The following is a 15,800-nucleotide window of genomic DNA, read 5'->3' as shown; positions in this document are numbered from 1 at the left end:
AGCAAAAAATTTGCTTAAGCACGAAAATAGCTGGCTTATTTTACACATGTTACTGGCCAAAGTTTCATGCCATGTACATTGCTTGAGACTGGTATTTAGCTGTTGTTTACTTAGCATAACAATTGAGTGGGGTCTTGGCCGATAATCTGATTTTACTAAGCAAGGAATTCTTTGCTTAAGCACCTCTATGAAATTGGGCCCAGGGGGCATGGGGGCAACCGCCTTCGTTGCCTCCCTAAAGTATCAGACCTGGGCCCAATTTTATGGCTCTGCTTACTGTGAATTCTGCGCTTATGTATCTTAGAATTGCGTGCTACAAGGGTTCCGTAAGCGCAGAATTCTATGGTAAGCAGAGCCATGCAATTGGGCCCTGCTGTTTGGAACACTGAACCACTGAAAGTTTTTAATTTTGAAAGTTTTTCATCTAAGATGCTGTCGCAGACATGCAACTTTTTAATTGCAAAAAAAAAGAGGAAATTGACGATCACACTTAACTTTTGCAAAGTGTTTTTCTGTTTGCTATGGCACGATTTTGAAAAGAAAAAGAGGAAATCAGCTCAAAAGTTGCATGCCTTTGTCAGCCATACACCTGAACAAAATGTAGGCCCTACCCTCATTGCCTCCAACTGCAGGGCCGGACCCCACGCACGTCCTCATGCCAAACACTGGGATTGTAGGCAGGATGCCGTGAAGGCCTATGTCCTCTGCCAGACACCCGATGGATCCCATCGACTACCCACTGTATGGTGTTCTAGCGCCAAGGCCACTAACACTTTTATCATCAGAGAAGGTGTACATAAAAAAATATATAAAAACTCAATAAAAACTGTTATTTGATTCAAGAGAAAATTACAAAGATGCTGGCATCCTGTTTTGGAAATTGTTTGCCTGAGAGATTCTCTCCCACTTAACCAAGAGAATTTTATTAACTTGCCACCTCAAACTGAAATTCCAAACTTACTGGTACTGTACAATTTCATATCAAACCTGAGTTTAATAATCCACCATGTAACTATCATTACTTTTTATAAGCCAGTGATAAAACCCAGCTGCAAGTGACCTCATGCATTCTCTGGGAGAGAAAGAAAGGTCTTTCGACAAGGTCAAAATCAGTTTTCAGTCACTTATCGAGTAGACGAGACAGCAACAGCTGGCCACAACAGCTCATAACACAAAGGGGAAATTCCATACTGCCAGGGGAAAATATACAGCAAGCATTCTTTGGGGTGTCTTTAAAAGCAAATCCTGTGATTATAGATTCAGATTTTTTTCTAGAGCACAGGCATCACAACAATGCTGAATGGGTCTTTGTGACATCTTGAAGAGGAAACAGATGAAGAGTTATATTTCATCTAAAAGACGGTAATATCATTCGTAGTCACAGTAAAAGCCGTAACTGATTGTAATGTATTTCTGGTATTTGAACTAAGGATGCCTCACAAGTGATCTTAGTAACTGTCAGCCTTCATGTAACTCACAAGCCTGAGGAAACTTGAGTACAGGGGTACTTGCTAAATGAACCAGAAACACCAGGGTTAACACTTAAAGTTCATCATAAATGTTCTGGGTTCTTTTAGGTGCATCTAATCCTACTACACAGCTTAATGCTCCATCCAAAATGTCCCATCCAACAAACAAAGCAGTTGTGTGGTAACAGTATCTTGCTCAAGGACACAACTGGGCCTATGAACTCTCTCTGCTGATCAGAAATGCAACAGCCCTTACTTAACCACTCGACCACAACACGCCTTTCACCGAGTGTAAACCCCCACCCCTTTTATATATCCTTTAACTTGATGCATGTCTTGTTTCACTGTGGATAATTTGCGCGGCCGCACCCTGCATTAATTTTCCCAGATAGATAGCTCTGCTTCTTTCACTGTTTATCATTACACATTGGATGGTTGTAAATGACTCACGCAGTCAAGTCGATTCAGTTGCTGGTTAACTCAAAGCGTTAAAGCTCAACAGCATGAGCTATAAAGCATCTGTTTCTAATGAATGTGCTTCCAACCCATGTTCCTAAAGCCAAGCGTGTCCCATCAGTCAATTTCCACAGGCTGGCAATCCATCGGAGCAAGCACGGTCACCTCCGCTGTCGGTAACTCATCAACACTGACTTGCACCCGTCACGTCCATCGCTAGTCTCAATCACAGCAGGTATGGAATACAATAACAAAAAAATCCCCTGCGAGCGAGTCTGGTTTTGTGGACAGCCCCTTTAAGAAAACTTCTGAACAGGCAATTTAGTTTGCAGAGACTCTAGTGAGTCATATCGTAACATCCTGTGTCTCAGGCTTTTGCCTTCTAATAATATCAAGAATACATCCTGCTGGACAAAATCATCAGCAGACTCCACAAAATTAAGACGTAGATCCTCAAAGATCAACTATAAAAAGTTTTTTTTATTACAGTTCAATTAACCGAAAGACACGGTCATGAGGAACCAGGCCCCTGTTTTTGTACCTGAATAGACTGTCTGAAGGCTACAGAAGGAAAAGAGTTTTTCCTCTCAACAAGTTTTTCGGTTGAACCCTGTTTAACATTTTCAAAAGTTTAAAGGTAACATCAGCGTGCTATGTCATTGTGCATTCCCTATTGATATCTATATAGGGGCCTATGTGCGTTGTGTAAATCAGATATTGATTGCATTTGGTTTGCGTGTTGTCGCAGAATACAATCACTCGGGGAAAATCTGTATTTTCCATTCGCCTCATGAAATGGAATAGTCCATATTAAATTCTGCGACAATGCACTTATTATCCATCCAATATTTGTACAATATCATAACTATTTCAGTGCTCATTTTGCTTTCGCGTTTTTGAGTGAATTGTGTGGTTTGTGTTGCTTTGGTAATCCCAATTTCAATAGTGCTTCTTGACTGTACATAAGTAGCCCATTATATGGGTTGTACTTGTATGTACGATTTATGACACTTTTTTAGTACATAAAATAGATCGTACATGTACGAGCTGGGCACTGAAAGAGTTAACAGTAGTAGATAGCTGATTTGGCTTCTTTTTTTTCTTTTCTTTTTTTTCACCCTTTTTTTTAAAGGATAGGGAATAAACTTACCCATCACGTCGACCATCATACCGGGAATGCCTCCCATGACCAACGTCATAATCCCGATGTCCTATAGCATCCTCGGATATAAGGGAGTCCGGGTTATTGTACTCTATTCGCAGTTCACGTTCTGCAATTTTGATGAGTGCATCGTGTGCTTTGGTCGCACTATTTATATCCACAAAGTCGACGAATGCTGACAGGCCCCCATCGGTGTCACGCTTTCCAGTGATTTTCACGCTTTCAACGCGGCCATACCTGCAATGTCAGATGGGAAAATAGGATAGAGGATGAATAAATGATGAAAGCAATATAAGGTTTAATGGATACAATTAGAGCGGTGAAATTGCTCAGTAAACTCGTCTGTCTGGAGAACGAACAAAAACTGGGGCAGTAGCAGCATTAAAACAAACGATAATACAGATAACTTTTGCTTAGCAATTCCTGGCATAAGCACAAGATACATCTGGTGGATCCATAAGTCTTATTGGAATCAATGTAAATGGTCTGCTAAGCTGATATATCGCTAAGCACTTATTTCAAGCAGCATTAAGAACGCCACAAACAGCACGGTGGTTGTTTGTGAAGAAGTAAACTACATCAGGTCAAGTGGTTGCAAGGTATTTGTAAAAGACACGACAACAACCCTTTAAACTGTTTTAATTCCATCAAATTCAACAGCAGCCATGAAGTTTCGTGTTTGACCATCACCCCATCCGATCGAACTGACCACGGTCTCTACTGTCTAAACAAACTGAGCAGCAATTCCACCTCCATTTCAAGTGCTACACATGTAGACTTTACTTCGGCTTCAACAACAAATCTGTGAGTACCTGGTGCTTCACAACAACTCCAGAGCCTACAGGCCGTCGGGCGAGGGGACGGGGTAAAAACAAAATTATGACCGTTAATGTTAGCGCACATAAAACCCCAGTTCAATTCCACACAGTCAAGCCCAAGGGCTGGTGGAATATGGGCAATACACCACAGGGTTTAGAAAATCTGACAAACAAATCTGCACTCTTTCCTCTAGATTAATAACACACTCCTTTATCTTCAATCTGACATAACATCTCCAATCTCAAGAGCCTAGAAAGGGGTGGGAAAAGGTTGTAACTGACAGTAACATAAAAACACAGGAAGTTGTTTTTCAAAATTCTTTTAGCCTTTTTTAATCTCTTAGAGTTTGCAAAAGCTAACAGGCCTCAAAATAATCCACGGCACCCACTGCTGTTGTGTCCTGTGCTTTTGCTATGGTGCCTTTCCAAGGTTCCAATACAAACTTACATTTTCACAGTAGAAGTGTCCCCAACCAGAAGAAAACTACTATGTCCTTTCCAAGGTGCTGTTCAAAGCCTGAGCTACCTTTTGTGTAAATCCAGGAAAGCCTTTGAGAAATTTGACATTGATGCCGATTTGCAAGAAAAATGCGCCATGAAAACAATTGCTTTTCAAGAGACATCGTTTGCAAACTGTTGATCCAAAAGTAAAAAAACATTTTGAGGATCTTGTTTCAATTCAGCATGCTAAGTCCATACTTGGACAATTTTTATCCAGAGTGGGAACCATCAGGTGGGAAAATTTATCGTCTTCTGGCAGAGAAAACAATTTTGTCATGACACCTTTTTTTAGATTTGTTATAATATGCAATCATCCCCATCTAATAACACAATAATAGACATAACATTTCTTTGTCAACAAGCTCAAATCAATAGAATAAGTGAGACTTGCTCCAATTCAACACAACAAAATCTTGTCAATACTTTAGTTGTCACCGTCACCTAATGCAAGCTGTGCCCGGTCTCCGACACCCAACAGAAGTGTCAGTCTGGTTAGGGTTTATCGTAATATCATCAAAAGTGAGCAATTTCACAACAACACAGTGTCGGGTTAAGGACAGAGCGATTATAAAATGAAACAAACTGGAAAACTTCAAGTACACATGTGAAACTGAAAGGTCAGATGTGCCTCACACCACTTCCACAGTGGATGAAATTAAAGGCATGACTAGCTCTACGTTCACTTCATGCTGCCAAAACACCCCGTTTAAAAAAGTGTTACTCTCCCAGTCACACATATCAGTGCTCGCTTCCTACAACTGCCTAAACAAGTTTACCATGGATCCGGCTTTAAAGAAGTCTGGGTGCAAGACCTTGTTGTTCCTTATTTCTTGACTATCGTGATTCCCCCTATCCTACTGACGCACTGAAAATTAGCAGGCGCTGTAAAAGTAAGCAGGCCTGGAATTACACACAGGCAGCTGCTACCACTGGTCTTGGTCTTGGGGTCAATTTAAAAGTTTTCCCTATATCCTTTAAAATTTTCCAATGGCAGTGCCCTTTGGTATATCAAAACGGCCTTGCCCTCTCATATATGAAATTCCCGGGCCGTGCCAGAGACAAACCTTTATCGTTTGAATAGCCACGCTGTGTAGGCTTGTTAGTGTTCAGTGCATGGTATCACCATGGTATCACTGACAATAACTTAGGAAGTTCTTGCACTCCCTGTAAAGAAGCTCTCCACTGCCCTATTTCACATCCTCTCTTTAATTGAAAGTGACATGCCTGGCCTACTGTGCCACCAGTTAATTAAATTCACTCAATCCCTGAACTTATTGTATGCATTGAATGTGGCATCTTTTCTATGGTGTTACAGTGAGCAGACTAAATTATAATCCTCAACACTTGATTTTGTGCAGAACGATGCTGGTAATCTTATATCACACAAGGGGCTCTCTAGCAAGGGCTCTCCATGGTTCTCCTGCAGCTTTAAAGGCAGTGGACACTATTGGTAATTACTCAAAATAATTATTGGCATAAAACCTTTCTTGGTGACAAGTAATGGAGAGAGGTTGATGGTATAAAACATTGTGAGAAACAGCTCCCTCAGAAGTAAAGCAGTTTTCGAGAAAGAAGTATTTTTCCATGAATTTGATTTCAAGACCTCAAGTTTAGAATTTGAGGTCTGGAAATCAACCATCTAAACGCACACAACTTCGTGTGACAAGGGTGTTTTTTTCTTTCATTATTATCTCGCAAGTTCGATGACCGATTGAGCTCAAATTTTCACAGGTTTGTTATTTTATGCATATGTTGAGATACACCAACTGTGAAGGCTAGTCTTTGACAATTACCAATAGCGTACACTGCCTTTAAGTCAATTAATACCACCAGAATCAGGTCTGAGTCTATGTAGGCTGGTGCCATCTCAAAGAGTGACCTACTTCATAGTAATCACTACCAAGTCCCTGGGGGAACAAGCCCAAGCTGACTGGAGAGCATCAGAATGCTGGCTTGGCACTGGTCTGGTTACTAACCCTGCTACTGACTTCAAGTAACAGCCAGGCCTGATACTTCACCGAGGCATCCTAGAAATTTACAATTTCCTCTAGTGTGCCTTTTACCAAGAGAGAAAATGCCGTGATGCCCTTGCTCTTTCAAAAACGAGCAACAGGCCTAAACTGCTATACCATCTGACAAAATGGCTCACACTCAAACGAGTTCCGACCCTCATACTATTTTTAATAAGTACCATTCTTACACGCAACCTCCCGCAACTGGGTAAAACAAATTATGGCTTAACAAAAATCTAACTAGTCATCACTAAGTAATTTTGCATCCAAAATTCCCGAGGAATATAATTAACTGATTTCTAATTTGTTATACTTCCAAATTAATGTCATGTTCAAATAATTATGAATACTTTAATTTCAATTAGAGTTAATTAGTTTTTTTTTTTAAATTGCTATTTATTAGTACAAGGCAGAGTGCTTGGCAATCTTACTTTAAACTGTTTTTTTTTTTCTTTTTTTTTTTTTTTCTTTTTTTCTTTTTTAAATGTCAATGATGATTCACAGACATAAAAAAAGCACTCATTCGTCAAAGTTCTATAAACATGTATCCGGATCACGAAAAAGTACAAGCGAGATCACTGCCTAATTCCACTCTCCTCTTCCCTAAAACATTGATCGTCTAATTAAGCTCATAAAACCGGAGCAACCAAACCAATTCCCATCCATGTGCTTTCACTTACGCCGTAGATAAACCAATAAAATAAGCCAAGCGCTCTCGCCAGAAAATGTGCACCCCATTCATCTTTAAACCAGTACAGTTATTTGTGCTCAAACAGTGCAATCTTGTCTTCCACTGCTGACTGCCCAGAGTTACTACAGAGACCCATTGATACGTATTGAATTCTAAGTCCCTATCCACTCACACCACACTAACCCACGTCAACCGACTCAAAAGCCTCCATACAAAACAACAGCATCATGTGACTCCGCTTTTCCGGCGCAGCCTGCTCCATATTTTCCCCTTCTATTTTTTCATGTTTTATTTATTTATGTAGATATATTTTTTTTTCAGTCTGGGAGTTGAAATGGATGACCTCGGGCTGGTAAAAGAATCCCTGTATGGAGAAACAGCTTGCCAGGCAGGAAGAGGGAAAGTGAATACCATCGCTGCTATTAGGTTTACTGCAATGAGGGGCCCCATGAAGGGAGTGTTATTCAGGCGCTGTTGTTGGGTTTTTTAACCTTCGCTTAGCTCTCAATCACAGCATGGTTATTTTGTTTCACAATTTAAACAAATGAGCTGAGAGATAGAAATAGTTTGGCTTGTTATTGCTTGTGCGTTTATAGTTCTTGTTCAGGTTTTTTTTGTTCAGTATTTGTTCAATGTAAACATGTCCATTCAAAGAACTAGAAGATGTTTTTATTGAAATATCGTGTAAAAAATAACCTGAGAAAGATTGCGGCTTAGATCTTATCGATGCCTCAAACATTCGAATCAGATTCTTGATGCTCAAATTAATCTCAAATCTTATTTTCAAGACATTGAAGAGCAGCTAGTGTCAACATTGCTCTCTTTATGAAAAACACAAAACATTTAAAGTGGTAAAATAATTACTTGACATCAGATATTTTGGGGGATTTTCTCAATGACAATGGCAGATTATGCAATGTGTTCTTTTATCTGAATCCACCACAAGGAAATGAGGTGACTAATGAAAACAACATAAGCATCAACCGAAACAAGCATAAAACCCAAGTTCCAGAAAAGAAAGTCAAACTCTTTGCATCATATGATCTTCAGGAGTAATATCTGAACATATAAGACAAACGAAAGTATCTTTAGGCCTTGAACTCTTTTGAGGGAAAGGTAACTTCTTTTATTTATGTAAACTCTCCTACTCTTGCTACAACATTTCAAAGCAAGTTGCTCTAGAATTGCAGAAACTTGGGGTTTGATCCTATCTGGGTAAAATGCCTGTGATTTGTTTTCACAGAACTCAGAAAAGCGCTGAGTGTACAGTGCTAACACACATCGGTGTATATGGGTAAAACCAAAAATGAATAAGTTGAATTTTAAAAACCATTCACCTGCACAGGTTGTGCATGGTGGCACAACTGTGCCCAGAATTACATTGTAATTGTGTCCATGTGTGTACTGTGTTTGTACTCATCACATGATATCATATTGCAGGGTGGCGTATAGTTCAAATCAATCAATCATAACTCCAGTGGATGATATTGGATGGTCAAGCAGCTACACTATTGGAGGGTTGACTGTGTGAGCTGTGTAGATGCAATCACCACATATCATTTCGCAGAAATGCTTGGTTCAAAAATCAGTGTAATTTTTTTCAAAAATTTCTACAAAATAGCGGGCAACCGGCAGGTACATGGTAGGCCTATTTTGTCTGGTAACCTTTTTCTTGTAAGCAAAATTGTATTGTGCTTGCGCAGGTCTATATAAAATATGGCCCCATGATCTGGTGGTGATTTTCTTTGAGGTTCAAGCCCTGTGAAGTACATACATTGAGTTAGAGTTCTATGGGAAGGGATTAATAAGGCAAAAAGGCTAACACAAAGAAGCCATGGAGGCAATACCGTTCTTTGAGTAAGATTCACAGCAATTTTCAGCAAAAAACAAATTTGCCCATTGCCCCTTTACCCTTTCAACAGACCATAGAGCAATGAAGAGACGATAAAGTGAATGCAGAGAAAGAATCTCCAGCACTCAAAGGAACTCCTGAATTGGGAGTCTCGTGAAGACAGAATACTGCATTCACACCTCGGCAAAGGGGGTTCAGAAAAAATGATATGAGAAAATTCTGACAGTGTAGGTGTGAAAAACAAATTCCCCAGGGTACCTCATCAACAGTGCCAATTAAGGACTGTAATCAGTGAGATGCTCTCTCAAACATTTGTCACGCGGTACGGTGACATCCCGCTGATGGATAGGTGAGGCTGTTGCTTCAGCCGTTGCCGGGGCAACATGGTCAACACACCAGCGCACTCGTGTCTTACGACTTGCTCGTTGTGGGCTTATGATCACAATTCACAATTATGATTTGTTACGGTTTGTTTAGGAGAGCATTAGAGATGGAGCAACGGCAATTACTTTGAATCAACAGGGAGGAATCTTTGACCGCAAGGTAATCATGAAGGATCTCGATCTTACTCCATACAAATTAAACTTGCTCATTTTTCCCAAATGTACCATCCAACATAGTACAAACAATCTATTTATTATCAAATGCAGACTTTTGAGGCCTCATGATTCATCCCTACTAAAATGTCAAACCTCCCCCACCCAACCCCAACCCCTCAAAAAAAAAATGAAAAAATGAAAAAAATAAATAAAATACAAAATAGTTAGGGCCTATAACAACAATGTTATATATTTAAAACAAAAAATTAAAAAAATTATTTTTAATGTTTTCACTCCTACAAAATAGATGATCAGGGACTTATAAATAATTGCTCTTACCATGAAAATTAATCCTCACATACTGAGCTGTTTCACCAGCTTTAATTAAAGTACAACGCCAACGTTTTAAATTACTTCAAATAAATTACTCGCAAATCCTTCAAACTCCCGCCCAACAATCATTATCTGTCGTTGGTTTCATGTTGTTTCATTAACAATTCTCAAGAGCAAACTATCCGGGAAATATTTATGACATGGTGGCAGACTTTATAATCCTCTCCCTCGACTTAGGAATTATGCGATTCAGCGAGCCAGGAAATTATTTATGAAAATCTACATTAAACCGGTCGACCGTCGGTATCAGAATCCTCTTGGTATGATTATGCTGATGGCAACATTCGCTTTTTCCGTGCCGTCATGAATACCTAAACACCCAGAATTTATTGTTACCATGAGGAGAGATTCTTGCAGGCGCCCACATGACGCCATTGATACTAATTAAATAACCTCCACGAGCGAGAGTGTGGGGGGGGGGGTAGGAGGATGAACTGTTCAATAACTTCATTTCTAAATTAAAATATTGATTTGGAGTTAGGCTAGCTGGGAGTGGATGCTGGGTATGGAAGCATAACATTCAGCTCTCACTCTATGTGGAGGTCTCGTAGAAAATATCCAGGGAGTTGAAAATGCTAAACACATGATGTAATATTTTAATCGGCAGACTGAACCTTTAGGTTATAGGAAATTTTACATTTCCCTCATCAGCCTTGCCTTCCCATACCTTTTTATATCTCTTTTGTGTGAAATTTTGATGAACTTGTGGAGAAAAATAAAATTATAAAGAAGTACTAAACAGAGGTATGGCAGTGAACAATTTCCCTGGTATACATGTAGCAGAACAAAAAATGTTTCAATTGCTACGAAAAAATCAGGATTTGTTACTCAGTATTGCCATCTTCAATGTGCACAAAATAAGTACGTATACATATTCAGTCTAAATTTCTTGAGAAAATAGAATTAGCTTAAATTTTTTTTTTTATAAAAAAATGCTGGACGAAACTGTTCCCCTGAATTGTATGAAAAAACCTGTGTTTTGATGCAGTGGGTTCAACTGCATTGAATAATTTGCCAGTCATGAAAATTATTGAGCTTGGGAAGTACTGGGTTTTTATTACCAAATCTCACCTCACCGAACTTTTGCAGAATTGAAATTAAAAAATTAAAATGCAACAAATCTTGCATGAACTTTAAAAAGCTGCCGTTGATTATATTTTGTTTTAAGTGTTCCTGTTGAATTTTCTTCACTTCACAAAAATTAACCATTCCACTTTACATCGTGATAATCAAATTATCACTGAGCTGAAATACATCTCCTACGTTACTTGTTCAATTAAATTCTTTGATGAGTGTAAGCTCCGAAGAAATTCATGAAAATCCCAGAGGATACACAACAAAACCCTTAGTTCCAGGACTGAAACCATGAAACGTCTACTCTTGATAATGAAATTTGTACCAACTGCAAGTCTTATCTCGAAGGAATTGGGCAGATATTTAATATAAAGTTAGAGAGAGTGGTCGGTGAAATAAAAAAAGGAATAGCAAATGAAACCAAAGGAATGTGTTCTTTCATGATAACACCACTTTGCCGTGGTTATTTTTTAGGGAGCCATCAGAGATCAAACCTTTTTTGTACTTTTATAAAAGACTACTTTTGTGCCTGGTGGTCTTTCATAGTATGTTTTTATTGTCCTTATGTTTAATACACAAGCTGGGAGCCATTGTGATACCAGGTGATGCCACTGAAAGAGACATCCTGTTGGAATAAATAAATGACTGAATAAATAAACGACGTTTTTTTAAGAGTTGTTGATTGGCTGAAAAGTTGTGTACCTGAGGTCTTAGCCACCGACTCCTTTTATTCTCATAGCAAATATTTTACATCAAATAATTTGGATAGTCGAGTAAAGAACTTCAGTCACCTATCCATGGGCAATCATCCATGCACCACTGATGAACAATCTGACACGGACGAGTGGTTTGAGATAAGTTTCAAAATATCAAAAAATCATAGGAAGAAAGGAAAAAAGACACAGAAAAGTTCAGAATAAATTTTGATTCTCAAAAATGATGGATGCGTATTCATTCCTTCGACAACAGTGAGTTCATTGTCAAGACACAACTTGCTGTTTTTTTTGCAACAAAAAACCCTTCAATTCTACATTTCTCCCCTGCTGGGTTTTGTCTAGAGTGGCTGGTGATGTCTCTCACTCATGATTGATCATAGAGCATCAGTTCCTATTATCAATGAAATCCTTCTTTTTGAATCTGAATCCTCAGTTTTCATTTCTTAACCCCCAAAATACCCCTTTTACTCCTCGCATTTTGTACTTTGGATGACAACCCGTGTCAAAACCAACTCAAAAAGAAAAATTGCATTCATTGGGGATACATGTTTTATGCTACAAAAAAATGTTAAAATCTCCCATTATGATACGTGTAGGTTCTTGACTGCCATAAAGGCCCCGGAATGTACAAAGGCACTCTCTTTTTGTAAGCAATTGTTACATGGTCTTTAGAAGTTGGGTTTGCCCATTTTTAATTGATGTGATCCTTTGAAAAACAAGATTAAAGAGACTGTATTGTTATCCAAAATCTTTCAACAGGATTTATGCTTGCTTGACTTTAAAATCACCTACAATACATACATCGACTTAAAAACATACATGAAATGAAGTTAAATCCAGAAATCTGGAACATTCCACACCTTTTCAGACTTATGCTTGTAAATTAAATTGATTCAAAGGAAATATAAAGTTACTTCCTGGGACCACTGACTTGTATCCTTCATATTTAACAAATCAAATCTTATGACACTCAATTTACAATCCAGAGATCACTTAAAAAAAGAGTCGTTTACAAACAAACGATTTGCTTCCGCTCACTCCAAGCCCATTTTATGGTGGTTTTTCTTTTAAGAAGACCCCTGAATCTGGTGGACTATGTGACAACAACACTTGATACACCAAGCCCAGTCTGCAGCAGGTTAAATTTCGATCCCCTGGGGAGTCTCAAAAGGGCACTCTTTCTTGAAGAAGTTCTGTGACCCAGGGCCAGCCACAAAGGGAGAGAGACTGCAATCTTTGGGTTTCAACCCTTCATAGCGCTTTCAATGCACACACAAAAACAGCAGCGCAGGCTGGTACTATTGAAATCAATGGCTATAAAGTAGATCAAGAACTGTGAACACAAATTGTACGCTGCTCAATGGCCTCACGCAGGCGGAGTTGGAATTTTCTATAGTCTACAGATTGTACAAAAAACAAGAAAGACTCTGCTACCGTTAGAAACGGCAGGCCATTAACTTTGTTTTGAAAAAAAAGCCTATTAACACTTTAAAGTGGAATGCACAACACATGTATGCTACATCACAGTAACATATGATGTACGCTTGCACTAATAAAGGAAAGTTCATCATGGCTACAACAGACAAATATTTCATAAGGAAGGGAAACGGAAATGAATAACTGGGACTCGAACAACTGAACTGTGAACAACCACATCCAGATTCATGTAAAAGAACTAAATAGTGCTGAGTCACTGTAGGTTTTGCAGTGCATGTAATAATTTCTGCAGATACACTTGATATCAATTTACCAAATTAAAAGGGTGGGTTAACAAAGTCAAGACAACTGGAGGAGATTTCAAGAGGGGCTCTAGTTTCGTGATGAACTAATTTTCCAGTGTGATGTCAGCTGCAAATGCCATCGAACTTTAAAAAACCTTCCAGTGCATCCCAACCATCCAATGACAGGATACTTCAGGCATTCAGTCTGTACATTTCAGACAACGATATTTTTGCAATCCATTCCCAAGTTGTACGATAATCAGCAACAGTGCTGTTTAATTTGACCTTTTGGCTAACGACAAATTCCTGTGTGGAATGTTCATCCAATGAGTTAAATTTACATATTTCGCTCCGAAGATTAACATTTTAAAACGTGCAGTAAGAAACTTCTTTCTCTGACCCCCACCTCGTCCATCAGTATGGATTTGGGTTTGTTTGTTTTTATAACATGGTGAAACTGATCAAAATTATATAGGAACCGAGGGTGCCAGAAAATGCATGAAAATGCTCAATAATTGCATTTTCTATTGTTGACTCTATGGTAAACATTTAAATTTTATTGTAAAGTTTAGATACTAATTTTCAAATGTTCACTAAGCAATTCGCTTGCAGTTTAAATCACAGTGTTTAGACAGTCTAACTGCAAGTCCAACCCTATTTAGCCTTTTTGAGATATGGCGGACACAATGCTACAACACTACAAGGTTTGGGTAAATTTGTCCGTATACACCCAACACACAGCCGCCACCCCTCAAAAAGGCTCATACAAGGGTTGCCTTGCCTTTAAGTTTTTCATTTACTGGCCTGCTGGGGTGGATTTCACAAAGAGTTTAACTCTAGTCTTATCTCGATTTAGGACGAGTGACTCGTCCTAACTTAGAACTAGCCATACGTTTTTTATATCTCTTAAGACTAGTCCCAACTCTTTGTGAAATCGATCCCACCAGCTTATACACTAGTCTGTATTTCAACACTGAACTAGTCATCCAGACCACTTGGAGTGAATTTTGACTGGTACTCAAGGTGTTTTTGCCAATGCACCTATTTTTTAAATGAAGTTTAGAGAAACTCTACTAAGGATCCACAACGTGGCTAATTATAAAATGAGAAAACAAGGCGAGGGATTAATTAAAAACCTAAAAGAAAACACCTGCAACCTTGGTTCTTTTGTAAGACCTTATCCTAGCGGCTCATTAAAATCTCAAGGTTTGTTTTACGGCAGATATTTTTCTCCCGGAGTATTCTGCTAATGAGTTCCCGCATTGTTTGGTTACTACAGCACTAATGAGGCAATTATGTTATTTCACAATTTAAATAATATGGGTTGAGCAAATTTTTTGCTGACAACCTTGCTCAAAATAATGGCAACCAAAAAGGCAAACATTAGAGCTAGATGTCTCAGTTGGTAGAGTACCAGAATGTTAGTCATGAGGTCAAAGCTTCGAATCCCGCTGTAGTCAATTTTGTCTTTGTTCAACTTAAAATATAGTGAATTAAAACCAAATTTTCTAAATTTTACAGAGAATGTTACTGATCGATGACGATTCGGCGTATTACAAATAACAACAACACCAACCAACAACTTGCTTGGCAAGAATTATTTTTTCCCCCTTTGCAATATGGATCCACTCAATTAAATGTTAATAACTTTGCAGACACTTGCGATTTCAAAATCGATTTCTCAAGTATACATGAAAGTTCAGCCAGCTTCGAGAGACCAATTGTGGCAAAGTAAACGACTTTTATCGTCGGGGCTCGGGGTCACAGCGTTTTTACATGCAGCACACGTCCTTTGTACCATAACAGTTTTTATAGAAGGAGTTATTGAGATTTTAGTCCCCGTCTCTCGGACAATGCATTCAGTCCCAGGGACATGTTTAATGAGTCCTCGTTAAGAAGACTGTAAAGCACCTGTCAAGAGGAAGGGAAGGAAGATGAGACCAGGACGACTGTTTGCACTTTCAGAACCATCTGGTCCAAATTTAAAATTTCTGCACTTGGACTCATTCGCTTTACAGGGCACTGTTGTGTAAGCACAGAATTCTTATGTAAGCAGTGCCATGATGAAGTGGGGGGGGGGGGCACTGATTCTAAAAGTAACCGGTGTGTTTGTACTTGGTGTTATTCTTTGGTTTTACAAACCCTGCTACATGTTTGCAATGGGGGACATTTTAAGTGGTTTTATTTTTATGAATTTTGGGAATTTGCTCTTGAGTCAAATTGGGGGGTTTTGGGTGTTTTTTTTTTCTTCTCTAGGCCATATTGGCTGCAATTCTTCAGCAGTACTTTTTGAAAATTTTGATCAGGTCCTTGACATATTGTAATTAGGCTTCGGAAGTCACACACTGCCACATTTCCCTGACCACATTCTCTTCTCTTTGTCCGCTAAATTTAAT

General features: G+C 38.8%; 1 protein-coding gene across 2 annotated transcripts in view; it reads right to left on the bottom strand.

The window, feature by feature from the left end:
* The window catches only part of LOC139950408 (uncharacterized), a 78,991-nt gene that overhangs the window by 52,621 nt on the left and 10,570 nt on the right, over positions 1 to 15,800 (bottom strand). For both annotated transcript variants that reach the window (XM_071949063.1, XM_071949064.1), the window contains exon 2: positions 3,076 to 3,324. In XM_071949063.1, coding sequence (XP_071805164.1) covers positions 3,076 to 3,324 — 249 coding nt within the window. The remainder of the gene's footprint in view (positions 1 to 3,075; positions 3,325 to 15,800) is intronic.

Source organism: Asterias amurensis, chromosome 18 (genome assembly GCF_032118995.1).
Source record: "Asterias amurensis chromosome 18, ASM3211899v1".
NCBI classification, from domain to species: Eukaryota; Metazoa; Echinodermata; class Asteroidea; order Forcipulatida; family Asteriidae; genus Asterias; species Asterias amurensis.
This window is presented reverse-complemented; position numbering and strand designations above follow the sequence as displayed.